Here is a 25,559-nt window from a genome sequence, read left to right as displayed (position 1 = left end):
ACTAATAAATACAATTAATTTAAAACATCAACTACTCTTGTTGCATTGTTGTTGTTAAGTTCCATCTACTTGGTTCTAACTCATACAGACACTGTGTAGGGTTTCTGAGAAGTGGCTGGAAAGTTTGAACTGCCAACCTTGCAATTCTAACTAAGCTTGCAGTCCAGTGCATTGACCCACAGGGCCACAATCTAGACACATATTTTGGTTTATTTAAAGCACTTTTTTTCTTTTCAAGAACAAACTTTTAAAAAGATAAGACAAATGATAAATATTTAATAAACAAATAGTAAATTTATTTTTTACTAGTAGAGGTAACCCACTGAATAAACCTAATTAATTTTATAAAATTTGGCCTTAATATTTCCAGCAGTCCATTATTAAGCTCTTTTACTATCAAGTGCTTTTTTATTAGTAATTACTTTGTTTTACTAGCAAGTCTTTCTACTGATTCATCATTATGACATATTTCTATAAATCTTCTAAAATTAACACTTTACCTTGCACTATTCAAATAAAAGCACTGCACAACTGCACCAACTGTGTAAATCTATTTATAATTATTTAAAGGATGTATATTTTACCTCTTAAATTTTTGATAAACAGACAATTACTGATGGAAAAATTTGAATACCATATTAATTTTAAAGAACATGTCTGTGAAGTTAAAACAACTTTAAGGGATATCTGGTTTTAATTTTGTAGGTCTGATAACAGCAAATTTTAAAATTCTACTTAAAAGTATATTTATACATATAAAACATGACCTGCTTATAGAAGCAAAAAATCTCTCCAGACTTCATGTAAATGTCCTATATATTAAGAATAAAATATACATCTTTAATGATAATCTATACCTGGCAGTCGTCCACCTTTGTTCTCATTATTCCTTTCATGTATTCTTTGTCCATGGTAGGAGAGACACCAAAACTGTTTCCCATACATAATATCTCTGCTTTTCCATCTGGGTAAGTAACTTCCACAGAACCATTCAGAATCACTGACCAGGAGTCCAACTAATCATTAAAAGAAAATAAACAAACAAAAGATACAGCAGAAAATAAAGCTATTTTGAATGATATTTATAAAATAAATATTTACTATATTTATTATTATTCTATAACCCAAAGTCCTAGAATAGTCCCTCCCAAATGCTTTGCAGATATTTCACTACAAAGATCAAAGAAATAACTCAAGCATTATATACACTATGATACAGAGTATCATTTTGCTTTGTTTCTGAATTTTATTTTATTGTTAAGAATAAACATGGAAAACACACCAATTCAGCATTTCTACTTATACAATTTAGTGACAATGGTTAAATTCAAGTTGTGCATTCTCATTCACTGATTTTCTGAATTACTCTTCCCTGATTAACAGAAATTAATTACCTAAGTTTCCTATCTAATCTTTTGAGTTGTTTATGTATATCTGACCTCATATAGATATAACTAATGAGAGCATAATGCTCAAAGCAGACCTCTTTTACTGGTTACATTGAACTGTTATTCAGTTTTAACATAACTTCAGGGGATACTTTTGATTTAGGCTTAAAGATAATCTCACGGCATCCTCCATGGCTCCAGAAAGTCTGGATACCATGAGAACTTAAAATTCTGTTATATATTCTACCCACCCTCTCCTTTGATCATTATTCTTCTATGGAATCTCTGATCAAAATGTTCAGGTAGCCTAGCACCATCCATTTCTTCGGGTCTCACAGAAAAAGAGGCAATTGTTCATAGAGGAAGTTGGCCATACATTCCATATCCTCCCCTATTCCTAACTGCACAGTATCAATTTGTTGTATAGTATGTTTTAAAATCAGGAAATGTGAATCCTCCTACTTTGTTTATCATTTGGTGTGATGAAAGACATTAAAGAACACATAAGACATAAAATCTTAAAAATTAATATATCATTAAGTTTTTAAGTGCCATCGAGTCAGTTCTGACTCATAGTGACTCTATATAGCGTTTCAAAGGAGCAGCTGGTGGGTAGTCAGGTGTATATACAGATATGTATACACACCTTCATCTTCATATTTGCAATGAACTGCACAATTATAGAGAATACTTAGGCATGATCAAATACCTTGCTAAGATTGGTTTTCTGGGTTTGAAGGCTTAGGACCACAGTTCTGGAGGACAACTTAGCTAACTGACATAATATAGTTCATAAAGTATATTTTGCATGGGTTAATGCACTGGACTGCAAGGGTGGCTTGAATCACAATGTCAGTGGTTCAAGCCCACCAGCCGCTCCTCGGAAACCCTATACAGGGTAGCTATGGGTCAGAGTTGATTCGATGGCACTTAACAATAACAACAACAACATTGTGGTGAGTTGTTGTTGTTAAGTGCCGTCGAGTCGATTCCGACCCATAGCGACTGAGTAGTGTCTTGCTAACAAAAGTTAGAGAGAGGTGATATAAGATATAACTCATTCAGCTCATTCAGAACAGTAAGTAAAGAAGGAAACCAAAGACTCAGAGAAGAATGTAGTCTACAGGATTAACAGTGTATATAAATCACCACCTCATCTACCCTGAAACCAGAACTACATGGTGCCTGGCTACCACTTGTTCTGATTAGAGCCACAATAAACAGATAGATGCTAAAGAACAAGACAGAAATGGGGGGAGGGGGGGAAATCCCCAAATTCTTATAAAGCCCAGATTTATTTGACCAATTGAGACAAGTATATTCCCCAAAATTAAGGTCATTAAATTGAAATTAATGCTTGAGGTAACTTTCTAGGGAAATAACATATCTGCTCATAAAACAAAGAATATCACCTATGAGTAATGAGCCCCTTTAAAAAATTATCTATATGAGTCCAAATTGTTAAATGTACTCTAAAGCAGAGAGAAAGTAAAGGGCAGGGAAACTAGAGTACTCGAAATAGTAAAGGAGAATGGAATAAAAGACAATGATGACACACTGTGAAAAATGTAACCAACATCACTGAAGCACTTTTGTATATATCGTTAAATGGGAACCTAATTTGCTACGTAACTTTCATCTTAAACACAATAAAATACAATTTTAACAAGTTAATATATCACAAAATCAATATAAATATCATTCGAAATACTATAAATAATGGAAAACTTGTAGATTTGGAATAGTTTGGCAGACCAAGTATAACATAATTTTCAATGTATTCAATGCTTACTGTTGGTATTTTAAAAGGAAGAAATAAGAATTCAGCTTTCGTCATTTGTTGTGTTGACAGATTCTCAAAACAGAAACTTTTTGAGTGGTAGAAACATTTACTAACCTCTTCGCCATCATTTAACACAATGGTCCCTGCTCTTTCCACCACTGCAAACACCATCACAGCACAGAGTTCTCGTCTCACCGACATTGTCATATTGGCAAAAGCAGGCAACTGGTGCATAAATTCTAAGAGTTGCTCTGAAAAGTAAAAAAAAAAAAATCATTATTAAAACTGTAACTTGCATATATAACAAGTATTCAAAAGGAATCCTTTAAGGTCCTATCTTTTTAAATGTCCTACAGTTCTACCTATTACAATAAATATAATTATTTTAAGTATTTTCAACACAAGTTGAATTTCTTGCAGAGACACAAAAAGTCTGTCACTGTTGACATGTGACATTTCTTTGTTGCATCAGGTACAGTAACATACATTTTAATTAGAATTTTATGACACTGAAGGAACTATTAAATTTCAAATGAAAAAATTCTACTGTGATCTTATTAAGCTTTATCAAAGGCTGAAATAAAGAGAAAACAGAGCTTTAATAACTCACCAGAAAGTTAATTGTACCATTTGTAGAATTTAGAAAACTGAGATACGAGTTTTTATGTCTCAGAATGACATACATGCACATACACACACAGGTTCCTGGTGTCGTTGCTGTAGGATTAACACTAAACTGTGAACACAAGGTTGGCAGTTCAAACCGACTCAATGGCCTTTAATAACAACAACAAACCAAAAGAAAGAGTGATCAAACTCACTCCATTTGTGTGAGTATGTAGTTGTGAAGTGCCGTCAAATCGGTTCGGACCCATAGCAACCCTGTATAGGGTTTCCAAGGAGCAGCTGATGAGCTTGAACTGCTGACCTTGTGGTTCAACCAGCTTTGTAGCCCAATGCATTAACCCGCAGCCCCACAACAGTAATCCCTTCCTACTGGTGATGCTATGGAAAACAGACACATCCAAATGAACAAGTCAAAAGTATTACTTCAAAATCACAGAAACTCTTAATCAAACAAAATTTTTAAAACGTAAACTTATTGATTACAGTCATATCCTCCATCTAGGTCTAAATACTTCTGAATACAGCTTTTCATTTCTTATCTCTCCCAAAGAATTATACACTCTTCGACTTACATCATGTCAAAATGACCATTTGGCATCTTTGAGGGATTCAAATTGTGTTCCTTTGAAATGTTCTTTAAGTTTGGGAACTAAAAGATATTTGAGGGTCACTATGGGTTGGAACTGACTCAATGGCACTTTAACAACAACAACAATGCCTAGGATGTCTATCTTTATGCCTGCCATTTCATTTTGACAACTTCTAATTTTCCTAGATTCATACTTCATACATTCCAAGTTTCAATTAATAATGAATGTTTGCAGGTGTTTCTCCCTGTTTAGAGTTGTGACCCATCAGCAAATGAAGGACCCCAAAGCTTTACTCCACCCACATCATTAAGGTCAACTTACTTTGAGGTGGCAGCTCTTCCCCAAATTGTATTTTGAGTGCTTTCGAACCTGAAGAAATCATTTACTTAAGCACTGTATCTGATAATATTCTGGTGCTATTCATAATGCTTTCATCTTCTGGCACTGTATCTGACAGTTTTCTTCTGCTATTGATAAAGTCTTCAGTGGCTACACACTCAGAAGTAGTATGACTCTCCTTCTCCCTAGTCTGTCTTAGTCTGGAAGCTCAGCTGAAACTATGGGTGACCTGACCTGCTGATATTTAAAATACCAGTGGCACAGCTTCCAGAATCACAGCAACATGCAAAGTCATCATAGTACCATAAACTGACAGAGGAATGGTGGATTCTATTCTATACAAATTGAAATTTTGATTCATGTAAATATATTGACTATAATATAATTTGAAGTTCTGATTCATGTAGATATATTAATAACAAAAATTAAATTGAAAATAAGTATGACAATAGAAGATTCTGAATGGACATGCAGTGGTAATAGGTGTAGAACAAGTAGAAAGTCATTAATTAACTGGCAGAACCCTGAAAACTGGTCTTTACACACCCTTAAGAGTGTGGAGCTGAATTCATCCCTAGGGATCAACTTTCAGCCCAAAAGTAGACATGCCTACAGAGTGAGTAACACCGCCAAGGAGGCATAAAACCATAAAATACCAAAAGGGCAGCATCTGCCCAAAATTAAAGTTCAGAAGGGAGGAAGAGGCAGAAAAGCAAAGAAGGACAAATGGAACCAGGGAACTCAAGGTGGAAGTGAGAAGAATGTTGGTATACTGAACAGACTGCAACCAATGTCATGAAACTAAATACACATGAATCGTTGACTATAAATTTGTTCTGTGAACTTTCACACATGCTACAGTAAAAAGGAAAAAGGTGAGTGATCTACAAACACATTTTACATATTCAACCAATCATCTATATATTTAGGCTTTACTGGCTAGTATTTTTGAACTTAATGTTTATGTATAGTCTCTCTGTGTTCTGCAGACTCTGGGATTGAATATGGGAGACATGTCTCTTGTCTCAGTTATGGTAATGACTTAAATACTGTGATCAACCTATAAGTTCTTTGCTTCCAAAGAGAGAGAAATCTAGTCGTCATACTTCTGCAGACTTTGTCCACATAATTCATAGAAGAAAAACAAACACATAGTAAGATTTTAGTATCCAATAAGGTTGGCATTTCAACTCAGTAAAAAAGAAAAAAAAAAAAATTCAATAATTTAGGGGCAACTAGATGACTGCTGTGGTGCTGTGGGTTAATGTGCCAGACTGCAAAGCTGTTTGAACTGCAAGGTTGGCGGTTCAAGCTCACAAGCTGCTCTTCAGAAACCGTACACAGGGTTTGGGTCGGGAATGACTCGACAGCACGTAACAACAACAACAAGATGACTGCTGCATCATATGACGAATTAAATTGGAACCTTAGACTTATTAGAGAAAAATCCAGGAATCTTCTTAAAACTGGCAGCATAATAATATCAATCTATGAGAAAAAATATGTATGTTTACAATTTTATATATAAGCAAAGCAAGAAGAAAAGGAACAAAGGGGAATTTCCAAAGCAAAAGATATCTAATGAAAGCAGAAATTCAATTCTGCAAATTACAGTTTAAAAATCCAAACAAAACTAGAAGTAAGAAAACCCTGGTTGATTTGGACTTTTTAAATTATTAAGAAGGATATTGGCTATGATGTACCAGGCATTCTCAGCTCAACTAACAGGTATGAATTAATCAAACATTTCCGGAGGACAACCTGCCAATATAAACACAAACTGTAGTTGTAGGAATCAGTTTAGTTCCTGCTTCCCAAAATTTCAAGGAGAAAAGTATTTTCAGATATGAAGATAAAACCTAACAATTTTCAGGAATGACAGACAGGATACACGCGTACTTTACTAATCTGCATTTTTTTCCAAAACAATTGTTAAATGAGCAGATTCAAGGAAATGTGTAAATGTATTATAAAAAAATAAGTTTCAAATCAATCCATTCATTTGTTGTTGCTAAATGCTGTCGAGTCAGTTCCAACTCACAGCAGCCCTGTATAGTGTTTCTGAGGAGCGACTGATGAATTTGAACCACTGATCTTGCAGTTCAAACTGACCTTGTGGTCCAGTGCATTATCCCACAGTGCCACACTAGGACTATGTTCATAAGCAATGTTTAATTGGGGGGGAAAAAAAGGATTCTACTTGAAGATGGAAAATTAATTATTAAGAGGAAATAATTTTCCTTCTTTGAGATTAAAATATATGAAGTTTGTTTTTAGTCAGGAAGGATAAAGAGAACAGGAGAATAAAACACATTTTTGAGACTATTTATAGGATAAACGTGATATTACACACAACAAAGTAAGCCTTCTGGGGTGAAACTTAAGAATCTTTCTAATTTATGTTTTAGAGCTCTCAAAAGACACATGAAAAAGCAGCACCAGATATCTCTGGAAATGGAGGCAAGAAGAGGAAATGGGTGAAAATAAGGAGGAATAAGAGAGAGGCTCAGAGAAGCAGTCAAATCCCTTATAGTCGCAGAAATCTAGAGGTTAATTATCTGGAAATGGTTAATGCAGAGTACATGTTGTTTGTCATAAACTAAGCTAAGAAAGGGATTATGTGGAAGACAAGGAGGATTTTATTATTAAGTTTCATTTACAATATTATTTGTACAGTTACAGTAAATGACTAAATAAAACAGACTTCTCGAAATTTGTTACAGCAAATGCTACTGTTTACACAAACGAAACTAATAAATCAATGGCATTTTAAGAACTAATAGTCCTGTTGTTAGCTGCCACTGAGATGGCCTCCAACTCATGAAGACCTGATGCATGATGGGATTAGACCATTGTGATCCATATGGTTTCACTGGCTGATTTTCAGAAGGAGATTGTCATGATTGTCATCGCCACACCAGGACTCCATCTACTAGTCATAGGCTCTCTATATAGGTCATTTTATCTCTATGTATTTTTAAAAATTGTTCTTATATTTCTCATTTAAACTTACCAATGTCATCATCCGTCCTATCAATTGGATCCTTCTCTAGACAGTCTCTCACAATGTCCCTACTCATCAGAGGATCAGATGCCCTCTCAATGTCTTCTTCATCATCGTCATCCTCAGAATCCACTGCAGTTTCTGGCAACCCACTCAGGTCCATATCACCAGCCTCACTTTCTGTGGCCTTAAAAACAAACAAACAAACAAAAATTAAGTAACTGCTTTAAGTACATCAATGTTTTGAGTACAAAAAAGATAAATATTTTTATGTTATATCTATTATTGTGAAATAGGTTAGATGTATTTGACAAACAACAAATATTTCTGTATGAGGCACTTTCAACAAAGTATGAGTGACTTTATCTTCTACTAAATAGTGGTCAGGATTAATGATTTTATCTCAGCAATCTTTATTGCATATTAGCTTCTATGTGGCATTTTAAACAGAAAAACAACAACAACAACAACAGTATTTGCTTTTACCCATTTTTCAAAAAGAATTGCTTAAGTTAAGAGTTTAAGGGTGAGCATTAATTCTGAGCAATTTTTTCTCCATAAGAGTACATGTGAATTTATTAATGCCAGGCAAGCTGAATTACTTCTTCTCTATTAAGGGATTTTATGGAAAATAAACGTAAGTCAAAGGTAGCTTGATAAATAGCAAAGAAAAACAAAGAGAACTAGTTGGATGACCCAATGAACACCTGAACTATAAATAGACAAAGAGCGTCAGAAAGGATATGCTTACAGGGGACATAGTCTTTCTTCCCATTCATCAACAGAGTTGATTGTATCAGCAATCACATTTCAAACTGAGAGTTCTTCAAAAAGTTCACAGAAACTGAGTATTAAGAAAAAACTATAAACTGATTTCAAAAAAGTTTGCACCAAAATAAACTCGTACTAACTTGTACCACCACCACTCGTCTGTCAGAGAAGGAAAAGGTCAAAATGGATGTCAGAAGAGACACTAAAACTTGCTCTCCAGTGTAGCGATGCTAAAGCAAATGGAAGAAATTACGAGGTACAAGAGCTGAACAGAAAATTTCAAAGATCAGCTCGAGAAGATAAAGCGAAATATTACAACAAAATGTTTAAAGAGCAGGAATCAGAAAAACAAAAAGGGAGAACATGCTCAGCATTTCTCAAGCTGGGAGAACTGAAGAAAAAATTCAAGCCTCGACTTTCATTATTGAAAGATTCTCTGGGGAAATTATTGAATGATGAGGAATGCATCAAGAGAAGATGGAAGGAATACGCACAGTCACTGTACCAAAAGGAAATGGTTAATGTTCAACCATTTTAAGAGGTAGCATATGATCAAGAGCCAATGATACTGAGGGAGGAAGTCCAAGGTACATTGAAGGAATTGGCAAAGAACAGGGCACCAGGAATTGATGGAATAAAAATGGAAATCTTACAAGGAAGTGAGGCAGCACAGAAGGCACTCAGTCATCTATGCCAAGAAATTTGGAAGACAACTATCTGGCAGACTGATTGGAAGAGATCAGCATTTGTGCCCATTCCAAAGAGAGGTGACCCAACGGAATGCGGAAATCATCGGACAATCTCTTTGATATCCCATACGCGTAAAGTTTTATTAAAGGTAATACAGAAATGGCTACAAGCATACATTGAACAAGAACTTCTAGATGTTCAAGCAAGATTCATAAGCGGCCATGGAATGAGGGATATCATTGCTGATGTCTGCTGGATTTTGGCTGAAAGTACAGAGTATCAGAAAAATGTTTACCTGTGCTTTATTGACTATGCAAAGGGTTTTGAATGTGTGGCTCATGACAAACTATGGACAACATTGTGAAGTATGAGTATTCTGGAACACTTAATTGTGCTCACGGGAATCTGTACATGGACCAAGAGGCAGTTGTTCGAACAAAATATGGGAACATGGAATGGTTTAAAATTAAAAAAAGGTGTGCAACAAGGTTGTATTCTTTCCCCACACTTATTCAACCTGTATGCTGAGCCAATAATTCGAGAATCTGGGTTCTATGAAGAAAAATGTGGCATCAAGATTGGAGGAAGACTCATTAACAATCTGCCATATGCAGATGACACAACCTTGCTTACTGAAAGTGAAGAGGATTTAAAATATTTACTGATGAAGATCAAACAGCACAGTCTTTGGTATGTATTACATCACAATGTAAAGAAAACAAAAATCCTTGCTACTGGACCAATAAACAACATTCTTATCAATGGAGAAAAAAATTGAAGTTGTCAAGGACTTCATTCATCTTGGATCAACTATCGACACTTACGGAAGCAGCAGTCAAGAAATCAAATGACATGATGCATTAGGCAAATCTGCTGCACAAGACCTTTTGAAAAGTGTTGAAGAGCAAAGATGTCAGCTTGAGGACTAAGGAGCACCTGACCCAAGCTGTGGTATTTTCAATAACCTCATATACATGTGAAAGCTGGACAGTGAATACGGAAGATCGTAGAAGACTTGATGCTTTTGAGCTATGGTGTTGGAGGAGAATATTGAAAGTGCCATAGGCTGCCAAAAGAACCAATAGATCTGTTTTGGAAGAAGTGCAGCCAGAGTGCTCCTTGGAGGCTACGGTGGTCAAACTTCGTCTCTCATACTTCGGACATATTGTCAGGAGGGACCAGTCATTGGAGAAGGATATAATGTTTGGTAGGGTGGAAGGTCAGAGAAAAACAGGAAGATCCCTCCGCAACAAAATGGATTGGCCAAGTGGCTGCATTGATGGACTCAAGCATGGCAACAGTAGTGAGGTTGGCTCAGGATCAGGCAGTGCTTCATTTTGCTATGCATAAGATCAGTTGGTATTGACTTGTTGGCACCTAACAACAATGATATCAACAACTTGTAACGTGTCTGAACAAGATCTAGCATGAGGTACTAAGAAGAGTATCAGTTTGTAAAGAGTTCTTATCAGAGCAACATGAATTCTGCTAAAATTGAAGTAAAAATAAGCATCACATGTATGGTCAAGCTTGGGTGGAAGAAAGAATTACTGCTGCTTTATGAAAAGTTTATGGAGACACTGCACCCGCCCCCCAAATCAGCAGCTGACAAATCAATTAACTCATTTTAAGAAGAGATGAGCTAACGGTGAAGATGAAGTATATGACAGAAGATCATTCACATCAATTTGAAGAAAACAACAATCTTATTTATGCCCTAATTTGAAGAGCACCAATGATTAACAGCAGAAACTACATTTAACACCGCAAACATCTCAAATCAGTTTATACAATTCTGACTAAAAAATCGATGGGCAATTTTGTGCTAGACGGGTGCCAAAACTGCTGTGCTTAGTAGATCAACTGCAGATAAAAGGAGAGCTTTTAATGGGAATTTTAAACAAGTGGGATCAAGATCTTGAAGCATCTCTTGAAGAATCCTAACAGGAGATGAAACACGTCTTCACTAGTATGATACTGAAGATAAAGCACAATCAATGCAACATTTACTACCAATGGTGAAAGTAGTCCAGTCAAAGCAAAAACAGATCAATTAAGAGCCAATGTCATGGGCAACAGTTTACATGAGACGCTCAGGGCACTTTGCTTGCTGCAAAGAACAATAATATTTGCTTATTATAGGAGTATTTTGAGAAAGCCTACGTTTTAGCAAAAAATCTCCCCAGAAAGATTCAAAGAGTTCTGCTCCACCACAACAATATTCTTGGCTTATTCCTTTCATCAAATTAAGAGCAATTTGTTGAAAATTTCGATGGGAAGTCATCAGTTATACACCTTACTGACCCAATTTGGCTCCTTCTGACTTTTTTTTGTATCCTAACCTTAAAAAAAAAAATCTTTAAACAACACACATTTTTCTTCAGTTAATAATACAAAAAGACTGTCTTGACATGGTTGAATGTTCAGCAACCTCAGTTCTTTAGGACTTAATGATGTTATTGATGCTTACAACACTGTCTTGACCTGATGGAGCTTATGATAATAAAGGTTTCAAAAAACTTTTTTATCTTTTCATTTCATTTTTCCAAGAACATTCTGAAGTACCCTCATAGTCAGGTATTTGAACTTTTTCTTAGCAAACAGAATCACAAAGACTGTTTTTTTCTGTTGACTTACCTCATGTCAAGAATAGGGCTAGTCCCTGCTAGACACTTTTGTGATTAGCATACCTTAACAATATGCATTTATGTATATTAATTTTATTCAACATTATATACCCAGAGTTTATTAGTGCTTAAGCAGAGTAAGAATAAATTCAATTCAATAATTACTATCCCAATCTTGAATAATACAAACAAATTAAAAAAAAAAAATTAAACTTGAAAATATCTAATAATAAACAATTACCTTTATGGGAAACATGATTGTAAAGTTCCCAACCACAAAAACTCATACATCACAAGATTTTCACTGACACTACAAGATTTTCACTGATATTATCAATGTTTTATTTTTAAGACTAAGTGAAGATTTAAAAATATAAAAGACAAAAACCTAAAATGTTGAATCTGGTAACAATGAGTACTTACAATGTAGCAGGCACTACTTTACGTGCTTTGTATGCATTAACACATTTATGTTAGAACAATCTTATAATACATTCAGTCCATTATTAACTTTTGTTGTTCTCCAATCACTGAGGTACAGAGAAATTACTTTACCAAGGAATTGAGATTGTTGTTGTTAAATGTTGTTAAGTTGGTTCCAACTCATAGTTAGTGATCCTGTATAGAGTTTCTAAGACTGGAAATCTTTAAGGCAGCAGAAAGCCTCATCTTTCTCCTACAGAATGGATGGTGAGCTTGAACTGTCAACCTTGTGGTTAGCAGTCCAGTACTTATCCTATAGAGCTCCTGAGCTCCAGAATCAAGATTAGAAACCAGGCATTCTTAACTTTGACTATATACGTCCTTTAGTAGATACTTAAATATGAATGTAAATTATATAAGAACCTATCCTTTTCTATAATTTCATTTAAATCTGCACTTACAGAATAAATTTTGCTCTTCTCTTGTCACCAAAGTTTCACCTTTCTAAAGTCTTGGCTTCTACTATAGAATACATGATTTTAATCCTATATTTTGGAGTAATTTCATAAGTACACATTAATATTTTCTAAAATGTTAACAATCAGTTCTAATAATATTTTCTTCACCTCTTTAGGTGTAATTTCCTAAACTAAATTAAAACCATTATAAGAAAAGCCCAAAAGGATAATAACTGTTGACCAAAAAAAAAAAAACCCAACAAAAAAACAAACTGATGCTGCTAAAACTTCTTTAGACGATGCTCTTAAAATCACTGCTTAGGTAAGGGTATGAGGAGCAATGGTGGTCCAAGGAGGACAGAAATAAACTACCAATGGTAAAGCAGAGATATTTCATGGTGTCATGTTCAGAAACACAACTTCTGATTTTAAGTCAGAACTGACACAGAATCATCTTTGGATTCTAGAATGAAACTGAAGTAGAACTTGATAAGATGTAGGTTGTGATAGGAGAAACTAGGTCAACATTACTGTAATCACCACCTTAGTCCTGAAGTTTAGAAATGTGACAATTTGCTAATGCTTGCTATGATTGTCACCCCAGTTTCATCTTAACATTTAAGACTGCTAAGTCTTATATGCGCATCCTTTGACATAAGCATAAGTAAAAAAGGGACAGGAAAACAAAAATCTCCAAAAACTAAAAATCTTTTATTCAAATATTTATATGCGGTTGTGTCAAAAATTATCTGCACTCCAGTTATAATAAAACACCTGTCCACATTCACAGCTGATGACAACATTGACTGTGCATGTGAAATGATTCTATTGAATAGACGAGTGATAGTGGATTATATGGCAAATCATTTGCAAACCAGCCATGGCTCTGCCTGTGAATAATCAATGACAGACTTGGGTTTTGAAAAGTTTGAGATGGGTACCAAAACAACTCACAGGAAAGCATAAACAGAAGCATTTGGATATCTGCAAACAAAATTTGAACTTATTCTTGAAGGAAGGTTAAAGTTTCTTTAAAAAAAAAAAAAAAAAAATCCTTACTGGTGACAAGACATGGATCCATCTATAAGCCTGAGAGTAGTGACAGCAGACTATAGAATGGAAACATCCTCAACCGCAGACCAAAGAAAAGATCAAAAGTCTGTATCAGCTGGAAAATCGATGCTTACAGTTTTCTGGGATTCTCAAGGGCTAGTATTGGAACATATCAGATAAAGGTTCAACAATCAACAGTGTTCATTACAGTGAGATGCTCATTGAAGAGCGGAAGCCTAAACTTGGGATTAAACTCAAAGGACTGTTATCCAAGGGCTTTGTGATCTTACATGACAATGCACATCTGCACACCTTTGCCCACATTGGTGAACAATGCAAAAACTTCATTTTGAGGTATTAAAAGCATCTTCCCTATAGTCCGATCTTGCTCCATCAGACTTCCACTTGTTTGGTCCCCTGAAAGCAATCCTTCCAGGACGAAGATTCACCTCTGAAGATGAAGTGAAGACAATGTTGCACTCGTGGTTTGCAGATCAGCCCAGGCCATTTTTAAATAAGGGAATGTGAAAGTTTGTTGACAGATGGACAAAGTATATTGAAAAGCAAGGAGATTATGTCACAAATGATGTGAGATTTGTCTTTTCTAAAAGTTGATTAAAATAAATTCTACCGCCAGAGTTTGGATAATTTTTTACTTCTCCTTTGTACTACTAAAGCTTAAAAATTTTTAGTATTGAACAGATGACAAAATATTAAAAATATATTTTATATGATCCCTAGGAATTAATTTTCATTTAAGTGAATTATATTTAAGTCTTAAAAAGAACAAAGAAACCTCCTAATATGTATTTGATTTTGTTCTTCAAAACTGACTCGACCTCATGCCCACCCCATTTGTTTAACAACCATTGGTTGTGTTCTATCTTTGTAAGCTGTGTTCTCATTTTTAAGGAACCATGTTCATAAAATAAACTTCACTAAAGCAGTAACTTGAAGGATAATTTTCATTTAAAATGAAATCATATGTTTTACATCACATTAAATCATAAGATCTGTAATCCATTTTAATTCAAAACACTATGAATTCTTTTTAATGTGGTATTTACATTTTGGAGTCCCTGGGTGGCACAATCTGCAAAGCACTGGGTTACTAGAAGAAAGGTTAGTGGTTACAACCTACCCAGAGGTGCCTCAGATGAAAGGCTTGTGACCTACTTTCACAATTCTTCTCTGCACACATGGGTTGTCATGAGTTAGAATCAACTTAACAACTAACAATAACAACAACAAATTTTATACAGAATTGAATACACAACTTTTCAAGAACCTACTAATTTCAGAAACTTTATACAGGGTCTCTATGAATCAGAACCGACTCTATGGCACTTAACTACAACATATGAGAGGCATATATTTTAAAGCTCTTACTGTAAATTGTTATGCTTTTATTTTATTACTTTGCAGGCTTTAATATCCTATCAAGAATTTGTAAGAGGGGTGATCTACAAATATTATTGTAAGAAAATGTGTGCTAATTTGATGGACAAAATAGTTTCATATTTAATTCCTCATGCAGGCTAAACGTACTACATATTTTCAAAATGCATAATCATCTCTCCTATATTTCAATGCAAGTTATAGCTCCTAGCCTGAACCAATAAATGGCATCATGATAAATGGAGAAAAGACTGACGTTGTCAAGGACCTCGTTTTGCTTGCATCCACAATCAACACTCATGGAAGCAGCAATCAAGAAATCAAGCAATGTACTGCATTACGCAAATCTGCTGCACAGAACATCTTTAAAGTGCTCAGGAGCAAAAATGTCAGGTACGCTTGACCCAAGCCATGGCATTTTCAATAGAATCATATGCATGTGCAAATCCACAATGAATAATGAAGACCACAGATGAATAGACAGATGTACTTGAATTATGGTGTTGTTAAAGAATATTGAAAGTGCAATGGACTGCCAGAAGAAGAAAAGAAAATCTGTCTTGGAAGAAATACAGAAAAAATGCTCCTTAGAAACCAGGACGGTGAGACTTCGTATCTTGTACTTTACACATGTTATCAAAAGGGACCAGGACCTGAGAAGGACATCATGCTTGGTAAACTGGACAATCATCAAAAAAGAGGAAGGCCTTCAAACAGGATGGACCGACACAAACATATTAACAAATTTATAGGTAACAGAAAAGTCACAAGAAAAATAAATGTACTATTAATAGTCCCTTTCTTTTTTTCATGCTCAAGTCTTTAAAAAATAAAGTACACAACTTATAAAAGCTTAATCAAATGCTTACCTCAATAATTTTTAGTTACGAAAGATTCAGAAACTAAATATATGTACAACTAAATTAATAAAACACTTAAAGTCAAGAGAAACAATTCCATTGCAATTACTTTATTTAACGTTCTGGTAATAACCGAGCCAGGTACAATTATACAGTAATTCTGCTTCCTACAACAAGCACAGCCATTGCCATTACGTTAATTCCAAGTAACAATGACCTAGGACATGCTAAAGGTCTGTGTGAGGCATAAATCTTAATGCTTTTGTATTCATATTTGCACAAATAAACACATACAGTTTACTTTTTAAGTTCTATTAATTTAGAATCATAAAACTCTGTGGAACTGATAAAAATGAGACAAATCACAAAGAAAACAACTTACCTGGTAGATATCAGAAAGACTGCTGCTTCCAGAATCACTAGTGATACTACATCCTGAATGGCTGGATGAAACGTGGGTCACCTGTGGGTGGAGACTGTCAGTAAGGTGTAGTTTTGTGAAATCTGCAGGAAGCTATGGAAGGAGCAGTAAAAAACAGGATTACAATTTGAATAAAGTATTCCAAGAAGACATTTAAAAACGATCTTTTATATTCTATTTCACATCATTTACCCCAAAATGTTAGTATAAAAGATCCTTTATGTTTAAAATTAATAAATTACTAGATATTGTCTATATTCATGAAGAATCACAAAATAAAATTTTTTAATGTGTGGGCATACAATAAATCTTAATACTAAATCCAACGCTTAAACAGATGAATTTGATGATTAGTCTATACTTTGGTTGAGCATTTAATTCAATGAGCTGCAATTTTCAAATTACATATTAATGTGTGAATTGTTTTTGTTGTTAGTATCATTGGTTATGACTCATAGAGACCTTGTATAGGGTTTCTGATGAGCAGCTGGTGGGTTTGAACCACCAACATTGTGGCTCAATCTGACCTTATGGTTCAGATTGCATTATCCTGCAGCGCCACACCAATGTGTGAGTTTACTACTGTTTGTTAACAACAAAAATGCAACTTTGAGGCAATAAATAAACAAGAAAACATATTTGAAGTTAATATATGCACATGTGATTTAAAAAAAAAAAGGACATCTTAGAACTGGCAAAATGCAATGGGAAAGAATTCCTTTAAATAAGTTACAATATACGAAGGTATGGACAACATTGTATATATACTTAGACAAACAAATATTAGTTTTCTACTTGTTCATGTTTAAAAACCTAAATTAAAATGTCTCAAAATAAACTGATTCATAACATCTCTTAAAAGTTCTTCTAGCTCCCATATTATATATCAGAGAATAATAAGCAATGAAAAAGAAAATGTTCATACATTTCACTCAAAGTGTATTTACAGAGCTCTTTGTTACTTTATGCTAGTCTGTGTGTGAGGCACTAAGGAAAGAATATCCTTTGATAATCACACACTTAAAAGTTACTAACAACTCTTGAATTAAAAAAGATACTGGATTTACCCATAGTATCATACTACAGGCTAATACTTATTGAATCTCAAAATATAATATTCTACATGTAATCATGTAACACTGATAGCATTCTCTTTCCAGCTTGAATAAACCAAAACCCAAAACAAAAACTAAATCCATTTTTATCAAGAGAATTCTGACTCACAATGCTTCTATATGAATATTGGTCCTTAGTAACTTCTTGTTAAGTGGCTTTGAGTCACTTCTGACTCAGCGATCCCATATAGGGTTTCCAAGGAGTGACTGGTGAGTTTGAACATACTGAATACTAATAGAGTCTTAACTGTTAATATTTTAAAAAGAGTTTACCTTAGCAATATTTGATTCTCCCCTTTTGCATTCATCCTGCTCTCCCCCCCACCCCCATCCAGAAAAAACAATAATGTTAATAACTTGGAATCAAGGTGTGACGCTATAGGGAGAAGCACTGGACTGCTAACCACAAGGGTTGGTAGTTCAAACCTACCAGCTGCTCCTCAGAAACCTTATACAGGGTTGCAATGCGTCAAAAGTGACTTAACGGCACTTACAACCATCTGTAACTTAAATTAGACCTCAAAAATGAAGTGATTTAGGTTTTTGACAATGATCAGACAATGGATTCTGAAACCTCAGTTTTCCAAACAATTATGCAAAACGTATTTAGAGCCACAATCATTCAGACTTAGATCATGCCCCCTATTCCCACTCTAAGTACATAGGATTTAGCAATATTTATAATTTACTTGGAAAGGAAATATTTCAAATTCATAAGAGACTATGTAGGCAAAGATTTAAACATGAATTTATTTGGTGGCATGTGACTGGATGTCAAATAAATGATGAGGGAGACCAGAAAAGTGAGATGTTTATTTAAATGTGGGATATCATTGTAACCCTGGTCTACCCTCACTGATAGGGGTGGTGCTTATATGTCATTGAGTCAGTTCCACCTCATAGCGACCCTGTGTAGCAGAAAGCCTTATTGTTTTCTCATGGAGTGAGTGGTGGATTTGAACTGTTAACCTTGCAGTTAACAGCCGAACTCGTAATTCACTATGCTACCATGGTTCACTAAGAGAAGTTTTTCAAAACTGATAGTGGAAGGTGTTGTGAATTTTCATATACAATTTAGAAGAATAACAATTTACCTATGAGCAATAAATTATAGGCAAATATCTCTAAATTTATATATTTTAGTCAAAATTGATACTAGCAAAATATTTGCAGGATTTCTTCAGAAACAATTTGAAGACAACAGACGTCTGCAGAGATGTATTCACAACTATGCTTTTACAGACAGCTAGGCAGTGGGTACCAGATATTAAAATAAATAATGTGTCCAAAGCCAGGAGGTCCTTCATCTGCCTAGCTACATTTCAATCTAATTCAGTCACTAAATGCAGAATGCAACCAGAGAAACTTTACGGCTCAATGATTTTAAAAGGCATCAATCAATACATGTGATTACAGAGTAATGAACAGATTCCTATTGATTGTCTTCTACGAACATGACTCAGGTTGGTATGTGCCATGTAATGTTCTGTTTTTTTTTTTTTTTTAATTAATTTAACAATGTTAAATGATGATATAACTATCTAATGAATTTTTATGCACTAAACTACTATTTATTAATGTCTCATAGGACTCTTCAGCTTCCATCAACTGGCCATCTCTCCCTACAGCACCAAGAGCTATGAGAGCACTAAGAATAATGGAAAAGAGATACAGATCCGTCTTCCCAAGCCATAGTCTGCTCGTCCATGCCTACTACAGCCACAAGTATCAGAATAACATGACTGTTTTGGGTTCAGAACCATAAAGCCTGCCTAAAGAGAAAGAAGAAATGTCTTTACTTTAAAAAAACTCAATTCTGTTTAATAAAAACTTATTGAGCTCCAGCTATGTCAGATACTTTGCTAGAGGTTGAGAATATAAAAGTGAATAAGATACATCCATTTCCAAACTTATTTCATAAATTCAAAAATATATCCAATTCCAAGCTTATTTCAAAAGATAGATCCAATTTCAAACTTATTTCAAAAATTCAGATACTTTGCTAGAGGTTGGGAATATAAAGGTGAATACAATATATCCAATTCCAAACTTATTTCAAAAATTCACTGTGATATGCATGATAGAAAAATAACATTTTCCAAATATAGTTTTTGTCTGTCATCTCTTGTGTTCTTTGAAGAATAGCATGAATGACATTTTAAACTGAGAATAAATGCATATATAATGGTGTTATTAAGGCGAGTCGGTTCCGACCCATAGCAACCCTGAACAGAGTTTCCAAGGCTGTAAATCTTTACGGGAGCAGAAAGCCTCATCTTTCTCCCACGGAACAGCTGGTAGTTTCGAACTGCTGACCTTGCAGTTCGCAGCCCAATTTGTAACCACTACGCTACCAGAGCGCCTTAGTATTAATTAAATGCCTTTTTTAAGAAATGTAAGACCAGAAGCCAAGTTTAAGAAAATTTGAGTCCATTAATATTCATTAAAAATATTTTCCAAAAATTGTGATAACACTATTATTGAGTATCATTGATAATATATGTCAATCAGGCTTATTGAAAAACCTGTAAAAATAGTTATGAAAGGTGCTGAAATATACTGATTTGGCCCAATTCAGCACTCTAATGGACAAAGATCTGACCATATTATTAGGGGAACTGGAGTCTCTTCAAGAGACAAATGAATATGTGGGATTGGGAGGCAGAGGCAGAGACACACACACACACACACATATCCAGACACCCATGTTTGAACTAAAGGACATTAGGGGTGACACAGAACCTCCTTAGGAGAGAGCCATTTCATGATCTCAGTAAGATATACAAAAAAGACATATCATGCAAAAGACCTCAAAATTTACTTTTTCCAAAATTTTCTACGTTTGACTATTGTTGTTAAGTGCCGACCCATGGCAACCCTGTATAGCGTTTCCGAGAAGCAGTTGGTGAGCTTGAACCACTGTCCTTGTGGTCCAAACCAACCTTGCAGTCCAGCTCATTAATCCACAACACCACAACAGTACTCTATGTCTACTAAATATTATGCAATTTAATTTTAAATCACAGATAAAAATGGGATTTTTATTTTTGTGTCAATCTAGCCACCACTTGCAACACAAATTTTGTTTAAAAAAAAAAAAGTTTTGTGTAAGTGGGACTACATGCAGTGATTATCTTAATAAATAGAATAATTAGGAATGTTAACACATTATAATACATTTTGATCATACTATAGTATAGTTAATGTATTTATAGTATATGTTATTTAACTATACTCTGGCAGCGTATGGTTATGAATCGGCTGCTAACCTCAAGGTCAGCAGTTCAAAACTATCAGATGTTCCATGGGAGAAAGATGAGGCTTTCTGCTCCCATAAAGATTTACAGCCTCGGAAACCCTGTGCAGGGTCACTATAAGTCGGAACCGACTCTACGGTACTTAACAACAATACAACAACATACTCATAAGGTATTTCCTAACAATTTATTAATAATGCAGTTCAGAGAAATCTTTTACTTAGCTTTTCATTTCTACCATTTAAATATTTTGTATTAGATGAAGCTACGATACAGTCATTGAACAGAATAAGAGGATACTGTCTGGTTTCAAATAAGAAAATATGTGCATCAGAGTTGTATCATTTTATCATATCTACTCAATTTGTATGCTAAGCACATAGAGACAATATGAATAAAACGTGGCATCAGGCTAGGAGGAAGACTCATTAACAACCTGTGATATGCAGGTAACACAACCTTGTCTGCGTACAGCAAAAGAGAACTTACTGATGAAAATCACAGACTACAGCTTTCAGTATGGATTACACCTCAACATAAAGAAAAGAAAAATCCTCACAACTGGAGCAATTAGCAGCACACAATAAGTGGAGATAAGTTTTCAAATATTTAATTTTACTTGAATCATCAATCAATTCTCAGGGAAACAGTAGTCAAGAAATCATATGATGTATTCCACTGGGCAAATGTACAGCAAAATATCTCTTTAAAGTGTTAAAAAGTAAGAATGTCACTTTGAGCACTAAAGGTGCTAAAGACCCAAGCCATGATATTTTCAACTGCTTATATGTATGTGAAAACTGGACGATGAATAAGGAAGACTGAAAAAAACCTGATACACTTGAATTATGGATAGTCTGAAAAAGGAACAAATCTGTGTTAGATGTACAGCCAGAATGCTCCTTACAATGAAGATGGCAAACTTCATCTCGTGTACTCAGGACATGTTCCCAGGAAGGACCAATCCCTGGAGAAGAACATCATGCTTGGTGAAGTACAGTCGGGGTTTCTTTCTATTGTGCATACAGTCATTATGAGCCAGAGCCATAAAAATGTGAAATTCTGTTCTGCATTTTCCCACATTTAATCAGAATTCTTCCATGGGATCTTTGATTAAAAGGCTAGGTAATGGTAATGAAGCACCTTACAGTTTTTCTGATCATGTGGCAAAGAAGACAAGTTATTCCTGGAGGAAATTAGCTACATAATTCATATCCTCCTGCAATTCCTGACTCTCCTTCTTCCTATGTTTTTCCAAGTGAATAAAGACCACTTGTTGTACCTTGGGTGGCAGCTTGAAAGCTTTTAAGACCCTAGGAACTACACAGTGAGTTAACTAGGAGGTAGAACAGAAACATGAAACCTGTTACAACATCAAGTAACTAGGCTGTCCCATGAAACCAGAAACCATAACCCTAAAACTCCAAACTGGACCCAGATTCCATAAGGTGTTTGGTTATACATAAGTAGTCCCAGCAGCTTTTTTTTTTTTTTTTTTGGGGGGGGGGGGGAGGGGGAGGAGCTTGTTGCAAATATATCCATCACACAACTTTTGCCAATTCAACTTTTTACAGTTCTACAACTTACTGACAGCAATTATAATTACTGTCTGTTCAAGCCAGAATAGAATTATAACTGCTGTCAGTAAGTGATTTTTCCATCAGTTAATGCCCTTTCCCCCTTTCTTTCTGCTCCTGATAACCACAAATAACTTTTGGTTTCTATACATTTATATATATATTTGTATAAACGAGGCCATACAATGTCTTCCTTTTGTGACTGGCTTATTTGGGTCAGTAAAGTCTTCAAGCTCCATCCATACTGTATGTAACATGTATCAAGACTACATTTCTCTTACTAGCTGTATAGACTCCACTGCATGTATGCAGCACATTTTGCTTATCCATTCTTCAGCTGGTGGACATTTATATTGTTTTCACCTTTTGGCTGTTGTGAATAATAATGCTGCAATGAACATTGGTGTGCAAGTGTCCTTGAGTCTCTGCTATCAAGTCTTTGGGGTATATGCCTATGCGTGGAACTGCTGGCACATATGATAGTTCAATGACAACAAAGGACGGTGTAGGCCTGGGTAGTTTTCCTTCTGTTTTTCATAGTCTCACTAAGAAATGGAATAACCAGACAACACTAACAATTGTAGTACTATTTTCAGTTTTTCAGAAACAGCTACACTATTCTCCACAACAGCTGTACCATTTTTCTTCCACATAAGCAATGGACAAGGGTTCCAATTTTCCCACATCCTCACCAATAATAGTTATTTTCTGGGTTTCTTTTTCCTCTTTTTTCAATCTTAGCCAGAACTGACTGGACATCCTTACTTCCCCCTTTTTTCTTCTCCCTCAGAATCAACAAATTACTGACACAACCCAGCTTATGTAATACCAGACTCCCAATCCATCTAGAAAGTGTAAGGAAGGTGGGCGGGGGGAGGTTTCTATGCAATTTTGCTTCTAACAGACTTTCTACGAAAAGGAATGTTTCACAATCTACAATATATATTATCATCTTACGGTCTCTAAGAAATTCAGTATCTTAAAAGCCAAATCAAATTAATAAAAACAAAAACCATACCATGCTATTATTGGTTGAAACTTAACTGATAAACTTCCAAACTAATCTGATCTTGGCATCCCTGTACTTTAATAGTTAAAGTAGAACACATAGGTTTGGGGTATTGTTAAACTCTATCCAATCCAGCAGCTAATGTTAACACTGAAAAAACAACAACAAAAAGAACAAATCTGTTGTTGTGGAATCGATTCTGTGAGGACAGAGTAGAACTACCCCATAGGGTTTCCAAGGCTGTAATCAGCACACTGTCACATCTTTCTTCTGTGGAGCGGCAGGTGAGCTCAACCCACTGACTAAATGAAATACCACACTTAGTGATTAGCTCCACAGAAGATACACAACTAAGAATTTATCCAAACAAATATTGTTCTCCCCATATCATCACTTGAGTTCTGAATGTTTTTTTATGTTCTTCATGCTTTTAAAGGTCTGCAAGGAGGAGTCAAAGATAGTACATTACTAGGCACATTTCCTATTTCTCTCTGAGATGTAGTCTCAGGCCATACATTCATCATTTATTGAAAGCCTGTGTTATGAGGATTAAATTAATTAATCAATGGGCATAAAGTGCTAAGAGCGGTGCCTGACATGTAGAAATCACTACAGAAGTGTGTTAGCTATAAATTACCTAAAGTGAGGAACAGGTCCTTTCCAGCTCTAAAATTCTTGTATCTGGAGTTTAAAAATTTGGTATTAATGGGTTAATGACTTATTCTCAGAGGAGGTTTTTGCAGCCACTCCAGAAATTGAGTTGACACATTGTTTTAAAGCCAAACCCCGAATCCCATCCCTTTTCTTCCTTAGACCATCCCCCTTACACTTCCTTTCTTTTTTTTCCTTCCATCACTCTTTCTTTCTTTCCTACTGCCTCATTTTTCCAACACTACTTGTTCATTTTGACTAGTTTCTACACACAGCTTGAATTCCCAAACTCAAACCCAAATCAACTACTGAGTCAATTCCATGCACAGTGATCTTATCCTATAGAGTAGAACTGCCCCATCTGGTTTCCAAGGCTGAATTTTTAAGGAAGCAGACTACCAATCTTTCTCCTACAGAGCCACTGGTGGGTTTGAATCACCAATCTTTCAGTTAGCAGCTGAGCACTTAACCACTGAGCTAATTACAACTTAAAGAGGCAGGTAATATTATTTACTAGCTCATTTTAAACATCACTTTGTAAAATGGCTTTTTTTTTTTTTTTCTAAACCATACTATTTCTTTAAGAATACCACAAAGAATAAACATTTGAACCCCTCAATGCTATTCAGGAGCAACTTTTACTTCCCTTACACCCCTTGGAATATTCCTTATATTCAACATCTGTCCTTGACTGCTTTATCCATCACATATTTCCATCACAAAGCAGAGAAAGAGACTATTTATACAACATACAACTTATTTTTCTCATAAACAAAATATTTCCAAATATGCAATGAAATTAATAAGCAAATGACCGATCTAATAATATTTCTCATTAAATTATATACTCTTGCTAGCTATTGTTGCAAAGTGCCATGGAGTCACTTTTGAATCACAGTGACCCTGTACAGGGTTTCTGAAGCTATATATTTTTGTAGGAGCACAAAGCCACATCTTTTTTTCCTGTGGAGCAACTGGTGGCTCAAACCACCAAACTTGTGGTTAATAGTTCAGTATTTATCGTTGTGAGCCACCATGCTCCCAGATTGCATGTAGACATTTAAAAATGTTGATTTGGTTATGCCTCTTAGTAGTAGTTCCAAAAAAAATTTATTAGTTTCATTATCTACTGGTGAAATTTGTAAAAAAATAAAATAAAAATAACAATTTGTAAACACAACATTTCTCATGGCTTTCTGTGCATGCACAAAAAGGACAACAAACTTATAAATCCATCTTCAATTCAACCTCCTCATCAATCTCCTTGGGGAAGAAGTTAATTAACTTCTGTACAACTTAGTTTCTTCTGTTAAATGAAATTAGAGCATAATAATGACTAAAATATTTAAGTCAAAATAATGACTTAAAATATTTACTAATGAAGATCAAAGTGCACAGCCTTCAGTATGGATTGCAACACAGTGTAAAGAAAACAAAATCCTCACCACTGGACCAATAAACAACATTCTTATCAACAGAGAAAAGATTGAAGTTGTCAAGGACTTCATTCTTCTTGGA

At 35.0% G+C, this 25,559-nt stretch overlaps 1 protein-coding gene across 2 annotated transcripts in view; it reads right to left on the bottom strand.

The window, feature by feature from the left end:
• Positions 1–25,559, bottom strand: part of RAPGEF2 (Rap guanine nucleotide exchange factor (GEF) 2) — a 234,476-nt gene that overhangs the window by 45,887 nt on the left and 163,030 nt on the right. For both annotated transcript variants that reach the window (XM_006867928.1, XM_006867927.1), the window contains 4 exons: positions 16,394–16,525; positions 7,741–7,918; positions 3,286–3,422; positions 858–1,016 (listed from right to left, as the gene is read on the bottom strand). In XM_006867928.1, coding sequence (XP_006867990.1) covers positions 858–1,016; positions 3,286–3,422; positions 7,741–7,918; positions 16,394–16,525 — 606 coding nt within the window. The remainder of the gene's footprint in view (positions 1–857; positions 1,017–3,285; positions 3,423–7,740; positions 7,919–16,393; positions 16,526–25,559) is intronic.

Source organism: Chrysochloris asiatica, unplaced genomic scaffold (genome assembly GCF_000296735.1).
Source record: "Chrysochloris asiatica unplaced genomic scaffold, ChrAsi1.0 scaffold00112, whole genome shotgun sequence".
Taxonomy (NCBI): domain Eukaryota; kingdom Metazoa; phylum Chordata; class Mammalia; order Afrosoricida; family Chrysochloridae; genus Chrysochloris; species Chrysochloris asiatica.
The sequence above is the reverse complement of the archived record's forward strand: the minus strand, read 5'-3'. Positions and strand labels throughout refer to the sequence as shown.